The sequence below is a fragment of the Cnephaeus nilssonii genome (genome assembly GCF_951640355.1).
Source record: "Cnephaeus nilssonii genome assembly, chromosome: 5".
NCBI lineage: Eukaryota > Metazoa > Chordata > Mammalia > Chiroptera > Vespertilionidae > Cnephaeus > Cnephaeus nilssonii.
The window spans coordinates 106211190-106235707 of record NC_137076.1 but is presented as its reverse complement, the minus strand read 5'-3'; the positions used below and the strand labels follow the sequence as shown (position 1 = coordinate 106235707).

The following is a 24518-nucleotide window of genomic DNA, read 5'->3' as shown; positions in this document are numbered from 1 at the left end:
GCTGAATTAAATTCCACTGTATATATGTTCCACAACATTTTTAAAAAATATATATATTTTTATTGATTTCAGAGAGGAAGGGAGAGGGATAGAGAGATAGAAACATCAATGATGAGAGAGAATCATTGATGGGATGCCTCCTGCACGCCCCCCACTGAGGATCGAGCTCGCAACCCAGGCATGTGCCCTTGACCAGAATCGAACCCAGGACCCCCCAGTCCGCAGGCCGACACTCCATCCATTGAGCCAAACCAGCCATAGCTGTTCCACAACTCCTTAATCCAGTCACCTGCTCATGAACACGTGGGCTGTTTCCATGTCAATAACGGGAAGCAGCTATCTCTTCGATATTGTTTCTGTTCTCTTTGGCTATATTCCCAGAAGTGGAATTGCTGGGTCATAAGGTCGTAGTTCTATTTCTAACATTTTAAGGAACTACCATACTGTTTCCCACAAACCAGCCAGGAAGCTCCTGGAATAATCAGAAGGGACTTTGCTCCCATTAGTGACACGTTTCCCAGCGCGCTCTCCCTGGTCTTTGTGGGGGGCCATTCGGACAGGCGTGAGGGGTCTGTTTGGCATTCCCCGGTGATCAGTGACGGGGAGCAGCTTCTCACGTTGGCCGTCAGCATGTCCTCTTAGGAGCAATGTCTATTTGGATCCTCAATTACATTGTGGTTTTTGTTGTTACTGGTTTTTATGAGTTCTTTATATATTTTGGATATTAACCTTCTCAGATATGATTGGCAAATGTTTTCTCCCGTTCTGTGTACCGCCTTTCCATTTTAAACGGTTTCCTTTGTTGTGCAGAAGCTTTTTAGTCTCCTGGAAGCTTCTCTATGACTGAGGTACAGAAACACTTGAATGGCCCTAGCTGGTTTGGCTCGGTGGATAGAGCATCGGCCTGCGGACTAAAGGGTCCCAGGTTCGATTCCGGTCAAGGGCATGTACCTTGGTTGAGGGCACATCCCCAGAGGGGGGTGTGCAGGAGGCAGCTGATCGATGTTTCTAACTCTCTGTTTCTCTCTCATCGATGTTTCTAACTCTCTCCCTTCCTCTCTGTAAAATACCAATAAAGTAAATTAAAAAAAAAAAAAAAGAAAGAAAGAAAGAAACACCTGAATGGCAGGGCGGCTGCCAGGCTGGAAGCCCAGAGGAGACTTACCCAACAAGTAACCCTGAGGCGGCTCCTTCACTTTGGTGTTTAAAGATGCTCAAGTTAAAAACAACAACAAATAAACCCTTATCCAACCCCTCACATTCCTCTTAATATCCTCCCTCTAGTAACATCCTGTAGCGCTCTATCTGCCGACTCCGCTTCCTCACCTCCCAGCTGCTTCCTCAGCCCTGGCCGCACTGTCCGCACCGGCTTCCCACTGCATCCCTCCCCTTCCCCTGCGGGCACCCCATGCCTCCAGCTCCTCTTACTATAGAAGAGCCAGGCATGTTGGTTTGAAAGTCAAACATCATCCAAGCACTTGGAAATTAAATGCAACAAGAAGCTGAAGTCCTCTATTCTAAATAATTCTTTGGGAATACTGAGAAAATTGAAATAACTTACACATTACATACAAGACACGGTTCAAAACTATAAAATAAATGATAGTATTAAGGGTCTTCACTGTTAAACAAGAAACCCTGATAACGAAGCATTCAGCCCAGAAGACAAAGGGAGGCATTTCTAAGTGCAAGGAGAGCAGGAGGAGCCTGGCGACAGAAGACACTCACAAACGAGGCATCGGAGAGCCAACAACACTACAACTGGCCTTTCTGAAAGCTGGCTCTTTAACTGAAAGGAAAATGGACATCTTCAACCCAGTACAGCGGAATAAAAGTGGTAAATGCACACAATCTGACTAGGAAGAGAAAATTAATAACAAAAGTCAACTTAAGAAAACATAGGAAACCTGAGTAATCATGGCCGAAAAACTGTGAATAAGTCAGACAGACAAAGAAAAGCTCACCCGGCCAGTGTGGCTCAGTGGTTGAGCATCGACCTATGAACCAGGAGGTCATGGTTCGATTCCCGGTCAGGGCACATGCCTGGGTTGTGGGCTCGATACCCAGTGTAGGGCATGCAGGAGGCAGCCAACCAATGATGCTCTCTCATCGTTGATGCTTCTTTTGGTTATTTTCTTTTTTCCTTTTTAAAAAAATCATCATTGATATTTCTATCTCTCCCACTTCCTTCCTCTCTGAAATCAATAAAAGTATATATTTTAAAAAAAGAATATTACCATGCCCAGCCAGTATGGCTCAGTGGTTAAGCACTGAGCCCATGAACCAAGAAGTCACCAGTTCATTCCCAATCAGGGCACATGCCCGGGTTGTGGGCTCCATCCCCAGTAGGGGGCATGCAGGAGGCAGCTGATCAATGTTTCTCTCTCATCGATATTTCTACCCCTCTGTCCTTCTCCCTTCCTCTCTCTCAAAGAATATTACTTCTTATCCAATTCAGAGTTTAAAATCCTTTTATTTTCTTAATGAAAACTGCCTATAAGACAATGTACACAAATGCCAAGTGGATTTCCTTTTCCTGAAACATGGACAATGTTAATACATTTTCTAAAATTTTAATGAAAAGAAACAACAAAACCCACTTAGGCTATTTAGAAAAACAGCACAGGTGCCAGGGGACTGGGGGACATCCTGACGGTCCCGCTCCGGGCCAGCGGCGCCGGCCTCGCCCCAGGTAATCCGTGCAGCGCCCTGCAGCTCCTCCCCCCTCGGAGGCCGGAGGAGCACAGCGCCCTTCTCGAGGGCCAGGATGTGAACACGGGCTCCGCGGTCGCTGCCCCACTGTACGGCCGCTCACTGAAACTCAACTTTCTTCCAGAGAGGAAAAAAGGCAAGGACGAGCAATGCGAAAACATCAACACGTGGATCAACTGCATGTGTATCTTTTTTGTGAACACGCTCTTCCAAGCATACAGACATGAAGAAACTCTCAAGGAGAAAATAAAGGAAAACAAGTTACATTACGCAGCCATGGCCAAGCTGAGGAAGACGGAAAACGACGAGCTAGAAGCCAGGTACCTAGAACCCTCTCGGCCCCTTTCCCCGTCTCCTGGAGCTGCCGGGAGCTCCGGGACCTCGGGGCTGGGGGTGGCGGGGAGGAAGGGGATGGACCTGTGGCTCCCCCCTGGGGGCTCCCTGCCTGGGGCTCCCTGTTCTCTCCTGTTGTCTAAGGTGGTGGTGACGTCTGTGTTGCAAGGCTCACACAGAGGCAATGTGACAGAGTCGCTGAGTCAGACCACAGATCTAGACTGCCTGGGTTCAAATCCCAGCCCCACCATTTAACGCCTGGGTGACCTTGGGCAAGGTCAGCCACTTGTGTGCCTCAGTTTCCTCATCTGCAAGCTGCGGTGAGGATGACGTGAGCTAATGTGCGTAAAGCACGTAAGGCCCGGAAGGGCTGCACCCTTACCTGCCAGAGCCTCTGTCCAGGCTCAGTCTGTGCGCCACGTTGGGCCAGAGTCCAAACGCCTGCTTTCTGTAAGGTGCACCTCAAGCCTTTGCCCCTTGTAACCGCCCTGTGTCGGTGTGTGGGAGAAAGCAGGAAACTGGACTTAAGCACAAAGACTCAGAAGGCTTTCAAAGGCTACTCCTAGCTGCTAGTTGCTAAGAGAAACGTGGTTCACAAGGCACTGCAGATCTGGTCTAGAGATGGTATCACTTTATTTCAGCAAATGATGGACAACTTTACTCCACATGCAGCATAAAAACTGGTTTTGGGCCCTAGCTGGTTTGGTCCAGTGGATAGAGCATTGGACTGTGGACTGGAAGGTCCTCGGTTCGATTCCAGTCAAGGGCACATGCTTGGGTTGTGGGCTCGATCCCCAGTAGGGGGGCGTGCAGGAGGCAGCCGATCAATGATACTCTCTCATGTTTGATGATTCTATGTCTCTCTCCCTTCTTCTCTGAAATCAATAAAAGTATTGATTCAAACAGCGTGCTTGAATGCCACGCCCTGCCCACTGTTCCGGCTTTTCTAAGGTTGGACCACCGAATGCCTGCACTCTGAAAACTGAGCTGCATGAAAATACATGGGTATGGTTAGTAAATGAGTGTGTATTCCACATGATTGGTGATTAAGTTTAGAATCTGATAAAAAAATAAATAAAAATCACATAGAGAAAGTTGCTTTTAACAAAAACCTGGTTTTGAAATTACCAAGAAAGTAACACTGTCTCCTTCTGTTTGCATCTGGCGTTAGGCTTATGGTGTTGGGCTTGAAAGAGGAAGAGGTCAAAAGACAAGACCGTGTGGTGGACATCACTGTGATCAAGGAGCCGGTGGACGTGTCTTCCCTGCACTTAATGCTGGGCCTCCCCAAAGAGGACCCCGTGCTGGGCCTGTCCAAAAGCAGCGTCAGTAAGAAGAGGAAGAAATAGAGCGACCGCGCCTGTAAAGGAGCCGCAGGAGCCAGCAGATGTGCGAGGGTGGAGCCAAAGCACGGGAACGCTCTTCCTGACCAACAAAGTGGGGCTCTGCTCCCCGTCCCGTGTGCTGGAGTGCCACGCCTGCCACTGTCCGGGCTTTTCTGAGGTTGGACCACTGAAAACTGAGCTGCATGAAAATACACGGGTATGGGCAGTAAATGAGTGTGTATTCCACATGATTGGCGATTAAGTTTAGAATCTGATAAAACAAACCACATATCAATGGGGAGAGATGAAATCATTGGAACATTTCTTCGGGCTCCCTCCCCAAAACAGCTCCTTTGCCCCCTGTCACCGCCCCGTGTCCATGTCCTACCTGTCCTCTCACCTGGCTGCCTCTGACGGGGCTCCTTCCCGCGAGTCACACCACAAACACTGCGTGACCCGAGGCCAAACAGCAGGGTCAGGAGCGGGTGTGCAGTCGGCGGTTAAGCGGATACTCTAAGTCTCTGTTAGGAAATGTCAGAGCTAATAATTTGTTTTAAAATTTAAGACCTACCCCCAAAAGCATGAAAAGAAAATTTCTAGCTTCCAAACTGGCAGAAGGAAGGAAACTATCTTCCAACATAAATCTTGGGAAAAAGGAAAACAACAAAGAAAAAAGATAGAAACAGAAAACATAAGATGGTGGGAGAGGTGCCAAGATGCCAGGAGTCACCAATGTAACAGGCTAAACCCGCCTCTTCCCCGCCAAGCCCCGGGAGTACTCAGTTTGGATGAAAAATATAAACATCATTTCAAAGTTCCTCTTTACAAGGGAAAACATCTTTAAAGCCATATAAAAAGATAAAAATAAAAGTAGGAAACATGCACCCGGAAAATCTAATCAAGATGATTAGAAAGCAAGCATTATTCAAGGTCGACAAAATAGAATTTAAAGCAAATATCAGCATAATACAGATAAGAAAGAAAGGACCAACAACCAAAAAGATGCGGTACTCCCATGCATCTCCCGAGCTAGCCTTGCAGACAGACCAGGAAGAGCAGCACTGAGTAAGGACGCAGACAAAGTACCTACACGAAAACCTTTGAACTAACGGAGTTACACGCCAGCATGCAACAGAGAAAAAACACTGGCTACATTTTTGGTTGAAAAGTGCAACAGTTTCAAATGACCCCTCAGAGACCAGATCTCATTGGACTGCAATTAGCTAGTCAGCAATAAACACAAAGCATGCCTTTATGGAGAGGAAATCATAGTGGGAACTGTGCATTATGTGAGACAACAAAAACACGACCAGTGGATGAGGATTTTCTCCCATCTCCTCCCTCCCTCACGGGGCATGCAGGCCGGATGGGAATGGAACCCCGTGAGGGCTGGGTGGGCCCCGTGTTTCTAGACCATGCCTGGCTTGTTTTCACCCCGACTCCGGGGGACCAGGCCACTGAAGGGCAGGTTGTTAAATAAAACCCGGCCAGCTGTCTCAGCTGTGAAGACGCTTGCAGAGTATCCTGGGAGTTTGTTGACAAAAACGCTGTATGTTTAGGCCATCCTGGGGCACTTCCACTAAGCTTAGTATTACATGAGGTCAAAAACCACATCAGTACTCAAGATAAAAACCACGTCTACTTTGTGCAAAGGACTTAGTTCACCACGTCAGGTCTAGGGACGGGAGGGGACCCCGACTCCGCGAAGCTCCAGCTGCTGGAGTAGCCCCAGGATGAGCCAGGGGCCCACTGGCCAGTGTGGTCTACACACAGGCAACAGGAGAGAGACTCGATGAAAACCGGAAGCTTAAAAACCTTAACAATTTATTCGTCTTATTTTCCAGTAAAATATTCACATAATGTCCAAAGAATGGAATGATAGAATGTCGTTGGCTAATTCCACATAAATATTTAAAATCTAAAAACTTCAGAGGATCATCAGACTGAGTAGAAATTTGATTCTTCAAAGCAAGTATTGCTTTACTATTGTCATTAGTCCAGTCAATAATATGACCAATAACCTGCAGTGTAAACAGAACGCTTGCTGAGCTGCTTTTTAAAAGATGCTTCTGTGAGTCAATCCAAGAAGAAGATGTTATTGAACTGCGTGGCGCAAAGTTTCTTCACCTCTTCTGCAGGAAGAACAGAAAGCAGTGAGTAAGGGAGAGCTTTCCACTCAAAGGTTACATGATACATATTAGTACCTTAAATTCTTCCGGAATAAAGTTGGGAATAAGCAATTATCTGCATTAATGTTGATCTGATTTCTAAGAAGCTGAGGCAAGAAATGTCAATAAACTACGAGAAAGAAAAAGCCTACCATGCATGAGACTTCAGTGCTCTAACAGAGAAACACTGCTGCTTCGGGCCCGAGGAAGCTCAAACCCAGCGCCCAGAGGGCCCGAGACACCCCGGGAGAGGGCCTTAGGAGCACTTCTAAGGTCTGGAGAACTCTGATGCAAGCACGCAACTCCCGCTGCGGCCGTGACCTGTGGACCAGGTGCTCCCGCGGCCGCGCTCTCGTGCCTTCACTCAGTTCCCATTGTACTGAGCCACGGCCTCCCTGCGGTTTCTAATGCACACACTATGCACATGTGTTAACGGAAGGGAGAAATGGCACATGCCCTCGGAGATACCTGCAGAGAAACGCACACCTAACTCTGCTTACAGCTGGCAGGCACTTGGGTGCATCCCAACTGTCCACGCCCTGCTCTGGTCTCCTGCACAGCCGCCACGGGGTTGGGTGCAGGGAAGGGGACACACCCTTGCCTCCAGGCCAGCACAACCGCCAGGGTCAGTCAAAGCAGTTGCTGGGATGACAGCGAGCGGAGGACAGACCGGCTCTGGCTGGAGCGGGAGGCACGCCCCAGTGTTACTGCTCCCGCACAGAGTGGCCGTCAACTGCTTCCTGAGCCTGGCTGCTCTGCTTCGAAGCGTGTATTCTCCCACAGGAAGTAAGGGCCGGTCCATCCACAGGATGTGAAGCCATGGGATTCTCTCCTTTGGCATAAAAATAGTTTTCCTTTGGCCACTGTCAAGTTTGCCATGACACAGGCAAGTTTTTCACATACGTTTTCGAGGAACTAAGCTACAGGTCTCCTCCAAGCAACGGAAGCATCTGCTTGAAATCTCAAGTCGTGCTGTTCTACTGAGCATGTGTTTCAGGACAATGAAGACAGTGGTGTTTAAACGTCAGAAGCATTAAAAATCCTATTTACCATTTACTTCAATCAGGTTTGCATTTTTTTGATTCAAAATAACATAGAGCTCCCGCTGGTCAGACTTTTTCCCAACAACCCAATAATCACTCATGGCTTTCACGATGATCTCCTCATCTTCGTCCACCCTGCAAGACAAGAGTTGCAAAAGGCAGTGGTTTATTACACACAGAGGCAGGCTGTGAGAAGCTACCTACAACGGGAACTCTCGGGCGTCTGAAAAGTTCGGGGAGCCCCGTGCGAGTGACCCGCGGCTTTGGGCTTAACGGTGGGTCTGGAAGCCCAGAGAGGGATGGAGCCCCTCCAAGGGGCTGTGGTCACTGGGTTTTGAAGACGATTCCCTTAGCATCTCTGCTGATGAGAAGGGGGCACCTCGCTTGAGCGGTGGTCAGAATTACCTGGTGAAGTCACTGTTGATGTCGCCCAGAATCTTCATTAGATCCGGGTGAACAGACGTCAGCGACACGCTGGGTGTTTTCCTCATGTGGATCGTACTTTTCTCTGCTAAATTCATGTGGTTGAAGTAGATAAACTTAAACTGGGGCTCCTTCTCAGACCTGTGAGGACAGCAGTAATGTTAGCATTCTGAAAGGATTCCCCAAACTGATCCGTGTGGCCGAGCCCTGGACTTCCAATGGCCGGGCCTGCCAGGGAGACTCTCCATGAAGGTGACAGGCTCCTCATTCGTTCGTGTGAGGATCCTGCCACATTTACGTGCTATCTGTGAGGCATCCAATCTGACGGAATTTTCCAGAGGGCCCAAGTGTATTGTTTAAAAAATAAAAATACTTAAACCATTTTATGATTTTCTTAATACAAGTATAATGTTTTATAAATGGCAATCACTCGGTTATTCCCTGGATTTTCTGTAAAAAATAAAATTAAAATAAAGGCAAACTAAATGAATACAGACCATGTATCTCCTGGCCCTGTTTTTCTAAATAAAGTCTTACTGGAACACAGCCACACCTTATGTTAATATACTGCCTGTGGCTGCTTTCACACCAACAGCCATTGAGGGGTTGTAACACCTACAGCCACGAAGTCTAACGTACTTATTGTTCGGCCCTTTTCTGAAGTCTGCTGGCCCCTTAGGAGAGTACCGTCTCCTTTATCCCACAGAACTGGGAACACACGTGTTCGTGTGTCAATCTGCCACAGAACTGAAGCTAACTACTGTTAACCAGCAACACGGCACCCTCCTGAGTGGAGATCAGCCTTTCTGCTGAAGGATGATGCAGCTTCAATTACTGTAAATGAGTGGGTGCTACCCCGCTGCCCCCCTCCCCCCCGTCAGGGCCTGCGACTTCTCAGGGTCCCACCCAGACAGCGGGGCCACGAGCTCCAGGGCCTCCTGCCCTCCCCTCACTGTGCCCTCACTCAAGTCAGAGTCCGGGGTCTGGTGAGCGGCTGAGCGGCCCTGCCACTGGGGGCTCAGGCCTCTGCTTCCTGCAGGGCTTGCAGCCATGCCCGGGGCTGAGGGTGCCGGAAGTCCGGGCTCTGGGGGAGTGGGTTGTTACTGTAACACTGTGCACCTAGGCAAAGAAGGCATGTGATAGCTTAGTTTCCAGGAAAATGAAAAGAGAATTCTTACAAAAGCAGAATTTTTGTTGTTGTTAACCCTCACACAGGGTTTTTTCCTCCATTGGGCTGGTCGAGTGGGATGTGGGGTGTGGGTGGGCCCTCACAGGCCAAGCCTACGGGCATAGCTGGCACACCTCAGCCCATACACTCATGCCATAACCAGGGCAGAGCCCGCCCAACCATCAGCGTGGGCAGAAAAGTCAGGAGCAGCTCCCCCAGGAGGCCTTTCAGACAGGACTGGGCAGCACTCAGCGGCTCTCTGGAGCGGAGGGAACGCGAATGAATCCTGTCCGTTTGCTTAAGGAAAACCACCCTTCCTCTCCCAAGCCCCGCTAAATGCTGGAAAGGAAACACGAAGTAAGTACGAACCCAGACACTCTTTTGTTGACGTTAAATTGCTCACAGATGTCCGATGCCAGCACCGTGAGCTGGGGCCCCACAATGCTGTCCAGTCTTCGGCAAAAGTCCAATGTAGGCTGCACGGAGGCTAGCAGGGAAGGCAGAAAGGCAGAGTGTGACCATGCTCTGGGGTAAAAAGGTCAATGTTCACTTTACTGTCTTAAGAACAATTTTGCCATCTTTACTGAATTATGGATCTGGGAGATGAAGCAATTAAATGATCAGATCTCCCTGCCCCCCCCTCTCCCCCTCAATAGAAGAGAAACAGAAGAATCAAAATTATATTTAAGATGGAAAAAAACAACAAAAGCAAAGATCTGTCTCACTGAGAATGTTGACATGAGCATGTGCTGTGGGTGGTAAGTGGGCTGTCCACCCCACGTCGACCCAAGAAGGTCTAATATGTAACCAACATTACACAGCATGGATGGGCCACGTCCGGGGCTCTTCAAATGTGACCTCATTTCATTCGCAAAGCCCCCTGGCCAGGAGCCTCTGTTACCTCCCACAGCCGGGGCACAGAGAGCCCAGGTCCTGCTGCTGACAAAGGGAAAACGAGGACTCAACTTCCCTCGATGCTGCTTATGACAACATGTTTACCGTTTAGGGACAGAACACAGCAAACTGTAGACAGAAAAGGCCTGTCTGAGGCTGGAGTCAGTCAGTGTACCTACCGTCAATCATGAAGCACACAGCCGCGCTCATGGCCTGGGAGGAGAAAACACACCCGAGGTTACAAGGCCGCACAGAGGGAAGGCTGCAGAGCCCACGCAGCTGCTGGAGGCGAATTCCAGCATGTCATAAATGCAAGAAGTTTCATCAAAAGGTTGACGGAACCCTGAGGCTTCAGCAGGGCTGAAGATACATATTATTGCCTACTGGAATGGCCGAAGGCATTTCCCCACACCTGAATTTACATTAATGATTGCTTGCTGCCAGAGCGCTGAGGGCATTTTAATCTACATGTTATTGCCTCCTGCTGGCCAAACACCTGAACAGCCGAAGGCAGTTCCCCCAATCTGATAATGCCTACTGTATACCAAACCTTACCTTTGATATGTGTATCTACTTTGCTATAGGGCAAAATGTGGGAATAAAAAAAGCCCCGAGTCCAGAGATAGGAGAACTTAGCCACTACAGCTAAGCTTCCTCTGGCTCCCCCATGGATTACAAATTTATATTATATTTCTAGTCTCTTTACTAATTTACATGCAGCGCCTCCTCCAGATTCCTGAACGCTTCTAGATGCTGGAGAAAGAACCCGGCACGCAGCGACCTGGCTGGACTCCTGACTGGACAAATCACCCTTATAAAGGTATTTTCTGGCCAACTGGAGAAATCTGGATATGGATGAGCACTAGATGAGATTAAGGAAGAACTGAGACTGTGCCTACAGAATGAGCAAGTCCACAGCTGTAAAACCGCACGAGGGCAGTACTCAGGGTGGGCAGGCCCATGCCGGGCGTCCAACCAGCACGCGGGACGCCAGGCCTTGGACAGTTACCCTCTCACAAGGAAGGAAACGCCTTCCCAGGAGCTGGAAAGGAAGGCACTATTCCAGGAGGGCACCCATGTTGAGTTTCACAGTAATGTTCACGTCCAGCATCTGTTCTGAGAACATGTTAGAGGTTTGCACACATACCCGTGGACACACGGGAGAGTTACTTTGGTGTTAACCTGGAACACTGGAGAGAAAGGAGTTGTTACCTTATAAACGATGAGATGGAGGGCTTCGTAAGTGTCATCGGTATTTACAAAGATTTTGGGGAATCTGCATTTTGCTTCTGGATCATTAAGGTTCAAGGGTCCCGTCAGAAATCTGAGAAGCAAGCAAGAGATGGAAAATTATAAACTAGGAAAATTATAAACAGGAATATACAGGGTGGGTAAAAGTAGGTCTACAGTTGTGAGCATGCAAAACACTGTGTTCATTCTTATTTATTTTTGCATTAGTTTCCATATGAACAACTGTAAATCTACCTTTGCCCACCCTGTATAAATGGAGTACATTCTACTTAATATACAGCCATTTTGGGGGGAAACTAGATACTACTTACAAATACCAAATCAGAATACAAAAAAGTAATAGTTCTAATTCACTGGAAACAAGAGAATTCCTTTGTTGATCATCTATCTATCTATATAAAAGCCTAAGTGACCGAATGACTGGTTGACCGGTTGCTATGATGTGCACTGACCACCAGGGGACAGATGCTCAATGCACAGAATTGGGCTCCCTCCTGTCTGGATCGGGCCCGTGGGGATCGGGCCGAAACCAGCTATCCGACATCCCCCGAGGGGTCCCAGATTGTAGGAGGGTGCAAGCCAGGCTGAGGGACCCCACCAGTGCATGAATCCGTGCACCGGGCCTCTAGTTCTCATAAAGCAGTACAAAGGTAATTCAGGGTTCATGGTTTTATCTTTACCAAGGAAGACGATAAACTCCAATACCGCACACTGAAGAACAGAGTCCTACCTTCCGTAGTGCTGAAGATTTCCTGGCATTTCTGCCCTTATGGGAGAATCCCTTCCTGCCAACTGTGAACAAATCAATGTTGAGAAATGACTTATTAGACTGTCTACTTTCAAAGCTTTGAAAAGCAGTATTCATCTACCAGTTGGCTCTGTGCCACTTTTCTACATCAATTTCTCACACTCCTTCCACCCAAAAAAGAGGGGGGGTCACAGACACAGAGAACTCATTTTAACCAGAACCATCACAACATAACTTCCCTGTGCCCTAAATGTCATATCCCGATTTAGTGCTTTTACAGCAATAACTGAAATCTCCCATGCAGTTAATGCATCCAAGCAATGACATAAATTACTCAACTTCACCTCGTATCCCCTAAGGGAACACTCTCTTCCTATTTTCTAGATGTGGAAACTGAAGTCCACCGACGTTCACCAGCGCACACAGCTCCCGAGCAGGAGCGCCAGGCTCAAACCCAGGCCCCTGCCTCTGCCAGGACGTCATGTCTCCTCCTCGACTTGTATTTATAGCACGTCCCTAGTTTCCTTTGCTGAAGATGTACTATTTCAACACGCATAGAAAATAAATAAAAAACACCCCCAACCCAACAGTCATACTAGCTAAAAAACGTGTTACTCTTCTAAAAAATGATGCTCTTTTAGGCTACATAAAATTGCAGCATGTGGAAGATTTAGCAAATTAAAGAGCGAAACTGGCAAACCCAGCAGTGAAAATGCACAGCCAGCTCTCAACATGTGCGGCTTGCACTGAGAGGGAAGACTCATGTGTCCGTGTGCACGGGCCATGCTGTACACTGTGGTTTCCTGTTTCACAGCCTGGCTCTTCGGGCACGAGATGACGCACCCCCAGAGATGCTCCTCTGCTGTTGCCACGGCACCGTCACACGTGGAAAAGCCTCCTGCGTGGTCCTTCTGGAAACAGGTGCTTTAGCATCAGGCCCGGCCACTTATTAGCGGGCTGAGCCTGGCTCAGTCAGTGAAGGCCCCAAGCCTGGGTATCCCACCCGGAAGGCGAAGAGAAGGGACCCAGCTGTTAGGACTGTTGTCAGGAGATGCAGTGTTTGGCCTACAGCACACATTCAAATATAGTCAGTCACTGTACTCAAATTACCTAGAAAGGAACTAAGCGCAGGGCCAGGTCCTTCTCAAAACCTTGCTCTCAACTTCTTATCAAAGGTATTTTTCTTGTTGTTCCAAGTCATGGCTTTAAAAAACAGGGAGAGGGAGGGAGGGAGGGAGCCAGCGTACACGCGCTCCTGGGCCAAGAGGAAGCTTTTATGGCTATGAGCACTTTTCACTCCCAGGACAATTAAAGCTACAAAAGGACACTTGGGGAGAGCTGCGGAGTTGTTTACAGTTGTGCGCAGGACATCGGGAGATGAAGCACCAGAGTGGGAAGGCCAGGCGGGCTGTGTGCCATCTACTCCACAGCAGATCACATGCTAGAGATGAAAAGACGGTGGGTAACCACTGCGCTGTCAAAGGTCCTGGCATTTTCCGAGCTCCCAGAACCCGACCTAAACACCAGTTCTCCCTCCACTCAGTGAACTGCTCCTTTAAAAACACACCTTTGCTATTGCCTTTGAACGTAACAAAACGAAGAAGAGCTGACACACGTGGCTTTCTGTGTTAAGTGAAATACTGCTAAACAGGTCTCACTACATACATATCACACTGATGATGTCAAATAGGGATCGGAGCTGCACCAGCCAAAACCAATTACTACACCCTCCTCCCACCCCCAAACCTGTGTGAGTATGTGCATGTGTACATACATGCATGCATATATCTACCTACCCACCTATCTACAGAGAGATATTAGCACCCAATCGTACCTCAGGTTCGATATGCCTTGGAAAGAGGGACGTGGTGAGGTATTTGTATAAAATTCTCATGTCATCTTGTTCCAATCCACTCCTGAAACACAGAAAAGCACCGTCAGACGCGGGACTGATCTTGTCTCTCCACGGCTCCACGCGAAAGCTCCTCTCCTCTCTTCCACATCAGATCGAGAGCCTCCCTGACTGGGAGGTGCAGAGGGAACGTTACACCTGCGTCCCCACTGGACCCTGCTGAAGGCCACGCCTGTGGTCCTGCACTGCACGGGTCATTTAAAGTCAGCCCCAGGACCCGATTCTCTGGCTGAGTTCCATGCAGGACTCTTCGGGGAGCATCAGTACCCACAATGCTCCCCTTCAGGTCGGAGGTGATGCTCGGCTTCTGGCCACGCGCAGCCACATTCTTTCGCTCAGCATCCGGGAAGGCAGGGAAGGCACTGGATGCTGCTGACCAGGAACTGACCCTGCTCCGTCTCAGGAACGGAGTGGATTTCACTTCTCTGGATTTCAGTGTAGGCCAGTGGTCGGCAAACCGCGGCTCGCGAGCCACATGCGGCTCTTTGGCCCCTTGAGTGTGGCTCGGCGTTAGAACCACTTCTTCAAAATAGACTCGCCCAGGCTGAAAACCGACTTCTGCGCACGGGCCACGAAGTTTCAATCGCACTGTACGTGCGCGCCCGCACGTGGTATTTTGTGGAAGAGCCACACTCAAGGGGCCAAAGAGCCACGTGTGGCTCGCGAGCCGCGGTTTGCCGACCCCTGGTAGGCGAAGAGGAGGAAGAGGAAGAAACCAACCTCAGGCAAACCATCTAATCTGAAATGAGGCGACAATGAGCAGCCTGTGGGGAAATGGTGAGACACCAGCAGGCATCGGACTCTATTTGAAGTCGGGTCTGTGGGTAGGACTATAAGCTGGGTGTGAATCCGTATCTGGGTATTCTTTCTGTTCAAGATAATTGGGAAACTTGTGTGAGGAAATCGGCCTTCATGTGAAGTAAGCCCCTACACCGTGTTCCAGAGGCTCTTTCTTCTTCTCCGCTAAAATCCCGTCAGGCAAAGCCTGGTCTGTCCTGGCAAATGCGTGCTGCCCGCTCCCTGCCCTGCAGCTCTCTCCCACGCCGCCCTCCTCGACCACCTCTCCTCTTCCGAGGCCCAATTTCCATAACGTCTGGTCCACACGCAAAACTAGAAGGGAGCCCGCACCCGTAGGCAGGTTTGTTGTTTCCTGCGGGACAAGGAGGAGGTCAGGCCCAAAGGTAAAAGCAACAGAGAAGAGGGTCACAGCCAACCGGCAGATGGAATTTGCAAATCAAACACTTGGGAAGGTCACCCACTGTTTTCTTTTGCAGAAATAATTGAGATAAGGGGTGCAGGAGGGGGGGGCGGGTCGGGCACAAAAGCAAAACAGGCTCTGGTGTGATTTCCCCTTTAAGACAGAAATCAGAACCAGTGGGAGGGCCGCAAGGATAAGCAGAGCCACTCTGTAAAGCATTAGCCGCTGGGCAGTGCTTCCTCAGCCGCTTCCGAGCAGTAGCTACTGGGCACCCCTGGCTCCCGAACCCTCCAAATGTGGCGGTCGGAACCAGTATAGAACACACACTGGGTTTTTAAGATTTGGCACAAAAAAGAATAGCTCGTTAAGAATTTTTTATATTATTTACACGCTGAGGTAATACGTTAGCTGTACTGGGCTACAATATATAATATTGTAATTAATGTAACCAGTTTCTTTTTATCTTATCTCGGCTACTGGAAACTTCTAAAGCGCCTGAGTGTTGTGCATTATATTCTCACCATCCGTGCTGCCCTAGACCCGAGGGCATGGAGTGGAAACGCCCTATAAAAGGAACCGGCAACATTCCTTAACTGCTGACCACGTCCACGTGCCGGGGCTTTGTTTTTATTACTGCACTGAGGAGGGAATGCTCGGCAGTAAACCCTCTGGTGCTGGTTTTCTGGGTAGAACATTTTAACAAAGTAAGTTGCAGCCAGCAGTTGAGAGCCCAGAACACCAGCAGGTGCCTCCGCTTGCAGGGGGCGGAGGGGCGTGCCCAGTTACAGGGTCTCCACCAGCTCTGACCAAGCAGCTCTCCATCCAGTATCTGCCCCCCATCCCTACCCGCACCCCCTCCAGAAGCAAATGAAGTAATGTTCTCTTAGTTATGCCAGATGGTACCTCCGGGGGCAAGTTCTTTTAACCGCACGGCAATCTTCAATGAGCTCAAAATACAAGTTTTTAAAACACCAAACAAGAGTTCCTTCCTTAGCTCAGACAGACAGACAACCACATGAAGCCAACAAAACCCTGCAGTGCCGGCCCAAGGAGTCAGGACTCCACCCCACAGGAAAGAGCCCTCATGCTCTGAAGTACAGAGTTCTCAGTCTCTCGAATAGTTATTTCATAGGAATGATTTTATTTCCTTTAAAAAACAGAACTTTCCTTCCGTTCAAAGTGAGTCACTTGTGTGCATGCAATGCTACTACTTTGTCAAGACTGACTGCTCTTTCTGGTTTATGGATCTACTAGAGGCCCGATGCACAAAATTCATGCAAGAGTAGGCCTTCCTTCCCCCGGCTGCCAGCACTGGCTTCCCTCTGGCAACTGGGACCCGGGCTTCCCTCGCAGCCCTGGCTTGGTCTGGAAGGTCGTCTGGAAGGACATCCGATCTAATTAGCATATTATGCTTTTATTATAGAGGCCCAGTGCACAAATTTGTGCATGGATGGGATCCCTTGGCTTGGCCAGCGATCAGGGCGATCGAGGCCATCTCGCCCAGTCCCTGGCCGGCTGTAGGAGGTTGGCTGTGGGAGTGCCCTGACCACCAAGGGGCAGCTCCTGCATTGAGCATCTGCCCCCTGGTGGTTAGTGTGCATTGTAGTGACCCGTCATAACGGTCAGTTAGGCTTTTTTTTTTTTTTTAATATATATTTTATTGATTTTTTACAGAGAGGAAGGGAGAGGGACAGAGTTAGAAACATCGATGAGAGAGAAACATCGATCAGCTGCCTTCTGCACACTCCCCACTGGGGATGTGCCCGCAACCAAGGTACATGCCCCTGACCAGAACCGAACCCAGGACCCTTCAGTCCGCAGGCCGACGCTCTATCCACTGAGCCAAACCGGTCTTGGCTCAGTTAGGCTTTTATATATATAGACTTCCTAAACCACGACATTTGCGCACTGGGGAGGGGCCACTCAGCCAGGCCTGCACCCTCTCGCAGTCTGGGACCCCTCGGGGGATATCCAACTGCGGCGGAGGTGGAAGAGGCTCCCGCCACCGCCCCTGCGCTCGCCAGCCGTGAGCCAGCATCTGGCTGAGCGGCGCTCCCCCTGTGGGAGCACACTGACCACCAGGGGGCAGTTCCCGTGTTGAGCGTCTGCCCCCTGGTGGTCAGTGTGCATCATAGCGACCAGTCGTTCTGCCGTTCAGTCGATTTGCATATTAGCCTGTCATTATATAGGATACTCTGTGTCCTGTGTTGGTGTCATTGCTAAATGGACTTCCGTTGTTTTGCTCTAAGACCTCCACAAGTGCTCTGAGGGACGCAGCCACTGCAAGGCTGCACGCGACACACGGGTGTGGTCTGGAGCCTGTGCATGTCAGTAGAGCACGCCCACTGTTCCTGGAGATGGCACCCAGTTATTTAATTCGGGCACTTCTGTCGGCAGAAGCACTATCAAGAATAGGGCTGTGATCACTCAAGGCACAATCCTCACTTAGGATCACTTTAGTCCAGAACACAGACTTACTGTCATGTATGGAATATAACATAATCCAGCCAAAACCAAAGAGCAGGGTCAGCTCTGATTAACTCAAAATATCTAAGGCATTTATTTATAAAAGCATTAAGCCCTGAAAAATAAGTCAGTTCAGTAAAGGGAAAATTCTCTTAAAAAATAAGCCAAAAACTTCGGACAAAAAAATCATCTGAGCTCTGACCAAGCAGCTCAGTTATTTGAAGCATCATCCTACACCAAAAGGTTGCAGGTTCAATCCCGGGTCGATCACGTGTACTAGAGGCGACCAATCAATGCTTCTCTCTCTAAAATCAATAAAAGCATGTCCTCTGGTGAGGACTAAAAAAAATAAAGAGTCAACTGACATCTTCCCATGAACAGCAATAATATCTAATCCTATCACAGCCAACACCAAATCCATTCAGGGCGTACGTACCAGATGAGTTGGTCATTATAGAGAAAGGCAGTGTATTTGACTATACTCAGGCTCTCCTCCATTCTATTAATAAAGGACTGGATTTTCAAATAAGTCATTTTATCCAATGGGAAGAAGCTGATTCCACCAAAAATGTCGAGCAGATCACATGACTGCAAATGCAGCGTTTGCAAATACTGTAGGAAAAAATAAGGCATAATGTTTATAAATAAGTACACTGAATACAGTACTCTTTGACAACTGAAGATAATTAGCCCTAATTAATGGTACAGCACAATCACACACTGGCAACAGCTCACCGACAAGCCAGCCAGCAGGTGCATCACAGATAACTGGTTCTGAAATCAGTACCAATTTCAAAGTATAACATTCAAACACAACTCATTAATGTTTACTTGGTATTGTGTTTTCTGTCTTTGAAGCATTTAATTCCTTTTACTAGTGGTTCTCAAATTAGGTTAGCCTCATTTGTGATATCATGGATACACTTAGTGACATCTTACATTAAAATCACGTTGCAAGGGCACGTGGTTGGTGTGCCCAGTGATGGGCACAAGAGCAGGAAGCAGGAGATGGTATGAGAGTGAATAATTATGGTCACTGAAGTGGAGAACAAACAAGAAAGTAATTCACAAAAATATAATAATTCAAAAATAGCTTATCAAAGGTAGAGGTTGGGTGAGATATGCAAAATTCCATTTGCAGTGAAAGAGAATGGCAACTGTGTAGGGACATTCACGTATCACTTGGGAAAATCACACTGATCACCACTACTGTGATAAAGTCTGGGTCACAGCCAAAAACTTCTGGCTTGTTACGTGAACAGAATCAATCCATAAGCATGCCAACTCAGTGAAGCGTTTAAATTTTGCTAACCAACCAACCAACCCGCTATACAGTAAGTTCACTTTTGAGTAAGCTCACTGACGGACGCAGGAGAAACAGGGGTGAAGCCGAACAATGTCTCAAGACGCTTAAAGGAGCTGTGCACAGGTGGTGAGATGCTCCCATCCTACCAGTAGGTTAGGAAAAGATTCACGTGCAAGTTTCCTCACTGGGCAGGTTCTGCCACAGTATATCTTAGGCTCTTTGCCACTTTCAAGTTCTGGGATTTTTGTAGAAGAGAAAGAAACTTGTCTGTATATTTCTCTAAAGTTTTGTCTGGACACGACCAAGATTGTAAATAAAATTCAAAATACTTACCCGATGGAAGAATTTCTCTAGTCTTTCTTTTAGGAGCTTGACACCTCCATCTTCCATGGCTCTCATAAATGTACCATTAAAAAGCTAAGGGTGTATAAGGTATTAAAAAGTCAATTTCCCATGCCCTTTAATCATCCGGTATGACAAGTTCTTCTTTTACTTTTAGATTAATTAATTTGACTTACTTAATTCCCCAGTCCCTTTTAAATATAGAATCAAGTCACATGAGAAAGGAGGAGTTATAAAATAAATCACACTGTTAAGTGATGTTGTGATTTTAATAAAATCACCTAACTGTTTTGGGCACGTTTTTAACCTCAGCTCATACCCACTTTGAACTTTACATAAGTATCATCACCAGACTTCCTAAACCAGACAGTGTGTATTTTCCTCAAGAACTTGGACTGTCTTGTTCACCAACAGGGACACATTCCTAGTACAAGGCCAGGAATGGAGAAGCGCTCCAAGCTCAGTGAGTAAGTGTACGTACAAACTCAATACTGTTCCAGAGGTCCCGTAATTTCCTCCCCTCACCCAGCTACACAGTCACCTTGCAATAGTGTAAAGAATTAATTATTTTTAAACAACCCCTGTCAATGGGGGTAACTGGCTAGATTCAATTCAGAATGTCACGCTTACCTTGTACATGCTGTAGCACTGCTGGAGCACGGAACTATAAACCTTGTCCTGCAAACGACACAAAGACACAGCACACGTCTCAAGTCAAAAGGAAAGAAAATTCTATTACACGGCAGGTAGAGGTACAATGACTGTTGGCAAAGCAATAAAATGTTTATAAACTTGGTTCCACAATAGTTGCGAGCTGAAAAGAGAAGTATTTAAATTCATGCCCTAGCTGGTTTGGCTCAGTGGATAGAGCGTCAGCCTGTGGACTGAAGGTTCCCCAGTTCGATTTCAGTCAAGGGCACATGCCTGGGTTGCGGGCTTGATCCCCAGTAGGGGACGTGCAGGAGAGAGCCGATCAATGATTCTCTCTCATCACTGATGTTTCTCTCTCTCTCTCTCCCTCTCCTTCCTCTCTGAAATCAATAAAATAAAAAATAAAAAGTTTAAAAATAAATAAATATATGTCTTATCTAATAAAGAGGGAATATGCTAATTGACCATCACACCCTCACAAAGATGGCGGTGCCCACAGCCACAAGATGGCGGCGCCCAGTCCCCTCAGCTCCGCGCGCCTGCCTCCGAAGTCCCCCAGTCCCCTTAGCCCCCCAGCTGCCCAGGGCTGGCCCGAGGTGTAGGCAAGCCTCGGATGGCGGCTGCCCAGCTGCCCAGGGCCGCCCGAGGCTCAGGTAACCAGGGCCAGCTGAGGCTTATGCTGCTGGCAGTGGCAGCAGCAGAGGTGTGATGGGGGCGTCACCTTCCCCTGATTGCCGGGTCGCCTCCTGCCCCTGAGGGCTCCCAGACTGTGAGAGGGGTCAGGACGGGCTGAGGGGACTCCCCTGCCCCCCAGTGCATGAATTTTCATGCACCGGGCCTCTAGTTCAATTATAAATCAGTAAGCCTGATTGCAGGAGGGATTTACACATGGATGATGAGTAGAAGGCATTGGTGAGACATGGAACATCTACCTTTGCGTAAGATGGCACTAATGTAAACAGGAGATATAAAACCTCACCCTGTGTGCCCTGAGAAACTTCTGCAAAGCAACGTAGCTTAAAACTGGCCAAGAAAGTCACCCAGCATACTTAGGAATGAATGTTTATCTAAAAATATGAAATAAAAGAATGACATTACCAACAACTCCTCCTCTTGGTATTCAACAACTGGTTTTCCATCTTTACTTTGCTTTTCAATGATAGGATTCCGAACAACCTACAAAATTTGATAAAATGAAATTATACAATGAATCAATTGTAAGTTTTAAAAATTTCCCCTAAATTTAAATATCTGAACCTGTCACAACAAAAACACACTTCTTAAAACAGCCCCAAGAACAAATACTGAATAGGAGTTGAATTTTTTGCAACCAATCTTATTGCAATTTTACTTTGATGCAATAGCCAGAAGGACTTTCCTAAATTCTTAACAGTAAAGATCACCCATAACTTTACAATTTCAAAAAGATGTACTGTGTATGTAAATACCATGACCATCCAGAAATTTTCTTCTGGTTCATTGAAGAACTGCCTATTCTTCTGTGTGTGTAAAGACTTCGCAGGCTTTGATGGACTAAAGGTCCTAAAAAGGTGAGAAGAATGTGTTGGGGACAATTCGCCAGTGTAAGCTGTAGGAACTCACTGAGCTTTGCAGAAGCACATTGAAAGGCGTTACCTTGTAAACTGTACGATAGCTTCACATAGCCCGACATTTCTAATTTTTTCATTCTTCTCTACTTCATTTGGATAATAAAACAAAATTTTGTTTTCCTCCTGAGTATGAAGAAACAGAACCACAACATTAACATAAAACATTTTTAAAATCTTAGCTGTTGAAAATGCTGTTTAATGTCAACCTCTCATATCATATATGCTAAAGGCAAAACAAACAAACCATTCCCAAAGCAAAAAAAAAAAAAAAGTTTTTTTTTTTCTCAGAAAGAGAATGATCCTTTCAATGTGTAAAACGCTCATCCGACTGAAAGACAATTGTGATACTCATTAAGTCACACGTCACTGAAGTAGCATTACACAATTACTCTGACACTCCATCTCCGGAGTTCTTTCCTCGTGCTAATTTGTAATAAATGCACCAACGCTCGAAAGAAAGAAGCGTGCGCGTGTGCGCGTGCACACACTTACACCTCCCCGCGAATGAAAACCAGCAGGTTCACGGACATTTAAACAGACAGGCTTTACAAGGGCTGTGATTTCCTGCCAACAACACCTAGCTCCGGACATCCTTTGAGGAAGCCACCGCCCCCACCTAGAGCATAAACAAACACAAACTCCTGGAACTTGAACATTTAGTAATTTGGACATCTTTGCGAGGGTCCTTCCTCCAAGCCTGCACGATCGCAGGGCTACGGTCCACCGCGCTTCCACGCTGCTGGTCGGGGACTTCCAGTAACAAAGCCATCCGCTCAATTAACCACTCAGTTAACCCCTCCAGGACCCAGGCGACGAGCAAAGACTCAGCCGTGTGCAGCGATTAACCTTACGAATCTTCATTCAACGCACAGGCACTGGCCCGGGAACCGAAACCGGCTGCCTGCGCTGTCAGGTCCCCGCCGACTCCCGGACCCGGGCGCACCCCTGGCACTTCGCAGCCTCGGTCCTGCCGCTGGAGGAGGGCGGAGTGGCAGGTGCTTCCCGGCGCTGGAGGGGCGAGGGTCACCGCCCGGGCGCCCCCCGCGGCTCCCCGAGCCCGCCGCCGGCCCGCCGCCCGCCGCCCCCCGCCTCGGCCGCCGGCGGACGCCCGCGCTCCGCCCCGCTCCGCCCCGCTCACCTCTCCCTCGCGCGGCCCGAAGCGCGGGTTGTAGATGAAGAAGCTCAGCAGAGCCGGCGGGAGCTGCTTCTCTTGGGCTGCCCCGGCCGTCGCTGCCGCCATCCCGGCCCGGCCCCCGCCTCGGGAGCCTCCCTCTGCCGGTCCCCAGACAGCCGCCTCCAGGAAACCGCACTTCCGCCTCCTAGCGGTCGCCCCGGAAGTGGTCGCAGTCAGCCCGGAAGAAGAAACCGCAGCGCGGCGTCCCCTTCAGGCGCACCGGAGGGGGTTGGCTCCTGGGCCGGTGTTTCCTCCGTGAGAGGTAAGGTGAAGGGGACTTTTTGTCTTTGCGCCCAGGATTCCGTCTTGGGTCCCGGGGACGGCTGCTTGTTTAAGGCAAAATGGACGGAGCAGAGTCTGGTGTGGAAGGAAGCGCGGAGGCGCCAAAGACGCCCTGCGTTGAGAGAAACTCGTGCGTGCGTTCCGCTGGAGATGGGCCCATCTTCATCGTCTACAGCCTCGCTTCGAGCATATAAGGTGTTTTTTTTCCCTTTTCTTTTTTTAAATTCCAATTTGAGAGACCTCAGGTGACCGTGGTTCAAACCAAACCGACGGACTTCGCCCTTTACCCCAACTCCTCTGGCGCCGAAGGAAGACTGCCGATCTGAAGGCGCTGCCCTGGGGAGGCGCTGGGTGTGCCCACGTGGGAGAAGGCACAGCTTCCTCCGGAGAGCCCGTCCCTGTCGCCTTGGCGCCCAGGGCATCGCCCTTTCCAGCTTTGAGGATCCACTTGCTTTTGAGTCCTGTGGATTGTGGCACGGTTGGAATGGCTCGTTGCGTCTGGTATTTGGAGTTCAAGCCGATTGAACTGCAGCCGGCTGCTTGGCCAAGCTCAAGAAGACCTTAAGCTACCTTTAGGTTGTCTGCTGTCAACTGGTGGTGGTTGGCATCCGTTCAGCTCTAATAGGAAACCCCAAATTGGGGTACAGGGAAGGAGAATTTATTCAAAACAGTTCAACTGCGAGACAGCACAGGTGTGGAACAGCAGGGGTGTGAGGCAGGTCAGGTGTGAGGCAGCCCAGGGTTCCCGCTTGGCCCCTCTCTGGCAAGACAGCTAGCCTCTGCTGGTCCACTCTGGCCTGGCCCAGCCAGACAGCTTACCTGGGACAGCTCCAGCAGGAAAACACAACCTTGGGTAGAGGAGGAAAGCCCAGTCCCTGAGTCAGAGGGAATCTGACTTATAGAGCGGGAAGTGCCCCCTTCGCTCGGGCAAATGAGGACTCCAAATCCTCAGTTTGATTGGTCCAAAAAAAACACTGTCCTGATTTGTCCTAATGGAGGCACCTGATTGGTCAGTGAAAATGCTGATGGGGCTACAGCTGTTCAGCTCCAATTGCCTGGACAAAGTCTCGGTCCTATTGGTTGAAATAGGGTTCCAGGAATTCCTTTGGAAGGGTTGGCTCAGGTGGCAGCAGGCAGTTTAGTGCAGGCTGCTCCCTGAAGTGTAGCTTGTGTGAGAGGCCCCTGGTTAGCAGGGCTGCTAGGCCCTGTTTTTACATTTGGCCCAATTGGCCACCAAGGGCCCTTTTTAGTATTTTCTTTCTTGGAGTCAATAGTTGTCTGTCGCAGATTAAGTTTAAAAACGGGACTTCTTATCCAACCTGGCAGAATGGGTCTTCACATTTAGGGGTGCAGTGTTGGAATTTGGACGTGAGAAAGACCCGAGTTCTGATCCTAGCTCAATCCCTCACTAGGTGTGAGACCTTGGACTGATTACCTAACCTTTCTCCAGTGTGTATCTTTTGTTTGTAAAATGACTTAATAGTAAAGGCTTCCCTTGAAGACTTCACCATA

The 24518-nt window shown here is 48.7% G+C and overlaps 2 protein-coding genes across 2 annotated transcripts in view; one reads left to right on the top strand and one right to left on the bottom strand.

Annotated features, from left to right (window-relative positions):
* Window positions 1-6025, top strand: part of RSPH10B (radial spoke head 10 homolog B) — a 32074-nt gene extending 26049 nt beyond the window's left edge. Inside the window, exons 18-19 of the mRNA XM_079771492.1 lie at window positions 2837-3032; window positions 4217-6025. Of these exons, the coding sequence (XP_079627618.1) occupies window positions 2837-3032; window positions 4217-4394 (374 nt within the window). The 3' untranslated portion in view covers window positions 4395-6025. The remainder of the gene's footprint in view (window positions 1-2836; window positions 3033-4216) is intronic.
* A 179-nt stretch (window positions 6026-6204) lies between these two features.
* On the bottom strand, window positions 6205-22869 carry CCZ1 (CCZ1 homolog, vacuolar protein trafficking and biogenesis associated). Its single transcript, XM_079771491.1, has 15 exons — window positions 22689-22869; window positions 21576-21673; window positions 21389-21482; window positions 21039-21116; window positions 19920-19967; window positions 19281-19364; window positions 18078-18253; window positions 13900-13981; window positions 12048-12109; window positions 11279-11390; window positions 10246-10279; window positions 9542-9659; window positions 7987-8145; window positions 7589-7716; window positions 6205-6502 (listed from the first exon to the last, which is right to left on the bottom strand). Exons 1-15 carry the CDS (start codon window positions 22788-22790, stop codon window positions 6447-6449), a joined length of 1431 nt encoding a protein of 476 aa, XP_079627617.1. The 5' UTR covers window positions 22791-22869; the 3' UTR covers window positions 6205-6446.
* Window positions 22870-24518: the final 1649 nt, after the last annotated feature.

Bases quoted from the DNA above. Each gene is read 5' to 3' on its own strand.
- CCZ1 (XM_079771491.1), bottom strand. From the start codon at position 22,790: ATGGCGGCAGCGACGGCCGGGGCAGCCCAAGAGAAGCAGCTCCCGCCG. The intron at 21,483-21,575 runs GTAACGCCTTTC...TCACCTTTTTAG, and splicing joins GCTATCGTACAGTTTACAAG to GACCTTTAGTCCATCAAAGC. The intron at 6,503-7,588 runs GTAAATAGGATT...TTCTTCCTGCAG, and splicing joins AAACCTGATTGAAGTAAATG to AAGAGGTGAAGAAACTTTGC.